This window comes from Wasmannia auropunctata, unplaced genomic scaffold (assembly GCF_000956235.1).
Source record: "Wasmannia auropunctata unplaced genomic scaffold, wasmannia.A_1.0 LD334876.1, whole genome shotgun sequence".
In the NCBI taxonomy this organism is placed as follows: Eukaryota; Metazoa; Arthropoda; class Insecta; order Hymenoptera; family Formicidae; genus Wasmannia; species Wasmannia auropunctata.
In genome coordinates this window covers 9,600-13,697 of record NW_012028014.1, presented here as the reverse complement: position 1 = coordinate 13,697, position 4,098 = coordinate 9,600, and the positions used below count along the sequence as shown (strand labels likewise).

Sequence of the window (4,098 nt, the reverse complement as noted above, 5' to 3'; positions counted from 1 at the left end):
ACGTCGGCAGCACTAAAGAAAGGCGTGAATTTAGAAACGATTAAGAAAACTGCCGGGTGGTCAGAAAACTCACAAGTTTTCGCAAAGCATTATAATAGAATTATTATTCCATCCAAAGAACCTTTTGTCAAGTCACTAATGCATAAAGAATAGGATTATGATTTCAACCAAAGAACCTCGGGTCAGGTTCACTTACGCGTAGATAGTATACAAGAAATACAGTATTATTTCATGTCAAATATGAGTAGACATATTAAGAAAGAGATTTTATTTTATTTTAATTTTGGGTTTACCTTAGAAATATTAAGAAAGAGATTTATAGTTTTAAAAAATCTGCTTTTTTCAAATTGCTGGAAAAAAAACCAGAAAAATTTCGGTTTTTTTCCGAAAAATTGTTTTTGCGAAAAATTGCTATGTAAACGATATATTACCAAATTTTTAATATTTTTCATCATATTAAATATGAATTGGGATTCAGAACTTAATGTAAATAATTTATTTTAATTTGGTCGTTAAAATGTGTAAATTTTTTATTTAAATTAGATATAAGCTTATAACTCTTATAAGTTATAACTCTCGTATTTTGTAGCATTATTAAAATAAGACATCTCGTATAAACGCTGGAATTAATGAATTAATTTTTATGTTTACATTTACTATATTCCTTGAGGTGAGGATTATTTATTATTAAATAAACCTTTAAAAAACGCAATCCTAACAATCCTATTAATTCTAATAATCCTATAGTGTAAAGATTAATTTAACCTATTTATATTAAGTATTTTTAAAGAGTTTTGATTATTAATTGTCAAAAGCCATACGTTTTATTTAAAAAATACATTAACTTTGTTTTTTAATTTATTCTTATGTAATTTGCTTTTTATTTTTTTAGTATTTAACATTATCAGCAATAAATATGTGCTTGTTATAAAATTTTTTAATTTTGAAAAGTGTATCAAATGTTGCAAATGTAAAATGTGATAGATTTTACGAATATGTACGTGAAATTTTCCATTGAATTTTTCTATCCCTTGGGAAAGAAACCAAAAAAATCCGCGGAAAAAAAAACCGGTTTTCTTTCCAGCCTTTAAAACTATATTTAATATCAAAGAAAAATGAAGAAGACTCTTTTCAGAAAAAGAGTTTAAAAGTAAAATTTCAAAAATTTCCTTAAGAGTATCGATAAAATTCCATGAAAATCTCTGATTTTGGAGAATAAAAAAGAAAGCCTTTGAAAATTCTAGATATTCTAAATATTCTATTAAAGAAATCTTCGAAAAAAAAAAAAGATTTATATAATTGAACACAAACATGTTAATTCTTGCAAATTGTATGTTTGTTTCATAATATAAATATCAGACATTTATTTTTCACTTGTACGAATTTTTATGCTAAAGTATTGTACAATATCTCAGCAATAACAATAGATATTGTTGCTGTTAAAGAATATTACATACATTATATATATAAACATTTTGCAAATAATACAATTAGAATCGAATACAATTAGAAAATCCATTATATAAATCTGTAATTTAAATAACAGATAATTCCTTAACACATTTTATTATAATTTATGAGTAAATATTATACATTATAAAATAAAAAAATATTTTAAAAAAGAAACTTTTCTTTCTTTGAAAAATCCTCTTTCTAAGCATATATGTATATTAAGGAAACATATTTATATAATTGAACAATTGAAACAAGAACACATTTAACATAGAATTGAACATCTCAACTTTTGCCATTTTATACTTGTTTCATATAATAAAATACCAGACATTTACTTTTTACTTTAACTTTTGTATTAAAATATTGTATAATAGCTAAAATATTTTAGCACTAAGGATATAGGATATTTCTGTTCCTAAGAAATATACTGCTTATTATATCCATAAACATTTTGCAAAAAGTTTAATACAATTTAAAAATATAAATCTTACTTAATTTACATAAGAAATTATTCCTAAATGATTCAGTAACACATTTTATTATAACTTACAGCAAATAACAGGAAATAAAAAATAAGTTATAAAATAGACAAATTTTTTAGAAAAAAAATCTTCCTCTTTCTAACAATAAGTGCTATTAGTTTCTTAAGAGTTTTAGAAAATTTGCTAGCATTAAGTATATTAACCTTCTTACTAAAATTATAATAAATAAGTTATGTAAAATTTTAATTTTTACAAACAAAAAAAGAAATTTTTCTTAAATTTTTCATAACTCTATTATAATGTTGAAGGCAGATATATTTGGCATTGTAAAATTTTTCAAAATTACAAGAGATAATAATAATAATAAGAGATAATAGCAGTAATTAGAAAGGAAATAATTTTCTGTTTCTTGTGCATGCAGACAGTACACACCACATCAGACACAATACTTAGTCAAATATTGTAACAGATCCATATCATAAGTCCATATTAAAATCATGTTTTGCCGGCAGACCTTGCCAAAATAATCTAACAGATTGGCGACAACCTAAATCATTTCGTAAATTGATTTAAATAAAATGAATTATATAATTGTACATCTTGTCCAATTTCTACAGTCTGCCGTTATATTTTAGTTAGTAGATTCTATTACATCTGTTACATTTGTTCTGGTAATATTCTACAAAATTATAGCAGACACTTTCAAAAGTTTCAAAATCTATTCTCGACAGATTTGGTTACTTGAGTGATAATGAAACGGCAATTTCGGGGCTTAATTGCTGCAGTCAATTTGATATAATCTGTAAGCTATAATCTGTAGGCTGATTTCGTTTTATTTCTGCTAGCATTCTATCAACAATATTTCTAGCAGACATTTTTAAAATCTGTTCTGGACAAACCAGGGGGCTATTCGGAACTCTGTCCATGTACCTGTCTTCTGTATATGGAGGAAGACCATGACATCGTGAGCGTTGATGTCAAATTGAAAGGTGTCGTTGGCGAAGACATCGTCGTAGCCTAGACTACCCTGGATGCTCTGCAGCTTGAAGGCGGGATGCACTGAGAGCAGACCGTTCCTGTCGAGCTCGATGGACACGGAAGACAGCGCGGCGGATCCGGCGGCAGGCGGTCCGGCGGCAACGGACAGACTCTCGGACAGCCTGATAGACTCCTTGATCTCGCGGTTCGTCAGGGCGCACACGTGATCCGGGCAGAAGTAGCCCAGATAGATGATCCCGGTCAGCGCGAGAAACAGACATACCCCGACGACGCTACGCAGACGGTTCCTGCGCGGGTGCCGCGACTCCATCCTCGTCGTCGCGGACCTCCCGTCGCATATATTCTCCTTCTCCTCCCCCTCCTCCTCTTCCTCCTGCCCCCCCGACTCCGACGCGACGAGCACTTCGAGCTCGCTAATAGTAGCGTCTATCTCCGCATCGACACCCACTCGTCTGCCCATTATTATCGTCACCCATGTCTCGCGCTGCTAGACACTCACAACTTCACCAGCCTTCAACGGAGAACGACAATACATTACCGTGTATCACCGCTGACCACCGCACACTGACACGATCCGGCCATAAATACGCTCGCATCGAGCGCGTCGGCCATGACAGAAACAAACAAAAATTCACCCAACCGTCCGACGAGAAGACAAATATTAATCCGCCAAGACGTACGGCCACTAACTGAACGGCATGTAGAGAGGAATTAGAAAACAAAATCCTACTTGTATGTACAGCGTTTTTTCCCTTGGCTGCAGTGCTGCACTAGTGCAACACCATCGACAAGATATTATTAACAGAGAAGATCCGAGAGCGGACATGCCGGCCTTTTGGCTGTAACCATGGAGGTAAGAAATAACAGGAGGGAGCATATTCCCCCGCGGCCTGGCTAAGCAGACGTAAGGGGGGAACATTACAAAACGCCATATTACTGTGGCCAACCAATCACATTTGGCGTAGTAATCCCGAACTCCAATAAAGTTTGTATAAAACGCCATATTACTGTGGCCAATCAATCACATTCGGCATAGTAATCCCCACCAACAAAAAGGCCTTACACTCCCTCCTGTTATTTCTTACCTCCATGGCTGTAACGCTAAAATGCCCTCGCGCACTATCGCCCTCTGAAGAAGTGGGTCTAAATTACATAACAAAAT

At 32.8% G+C, this 4,098-nt stretch overlaps 1 protein-coding gene across 1 annotated transcript in view; it reads right to left on the bottom strand.

The window, feature by feature from the left end:
• LOC105457948 (heparan-sulfate 6-O-sulfotransferase 1) overlaps window positions 1-3,621 on the bottom strand; it is an 8,787-nt gene extending 5,166 nt beyond the window's left edge. Inside the window, exon 1 of the mRNA XM_011702924.1 lies at window positions 2,868-3,621. Coding sequence (XP_011701226.1) covers window positions 2,868-3,396 — 529 coding nt within the window. The 5' untranslated portion in view covers window positions 3,397-3,621. The remainder of the gene's footprint in view (window positions 1-2,867) is intronic.
• Window positions 3,622-4,098: the final 477 nt, after the last annotated feature.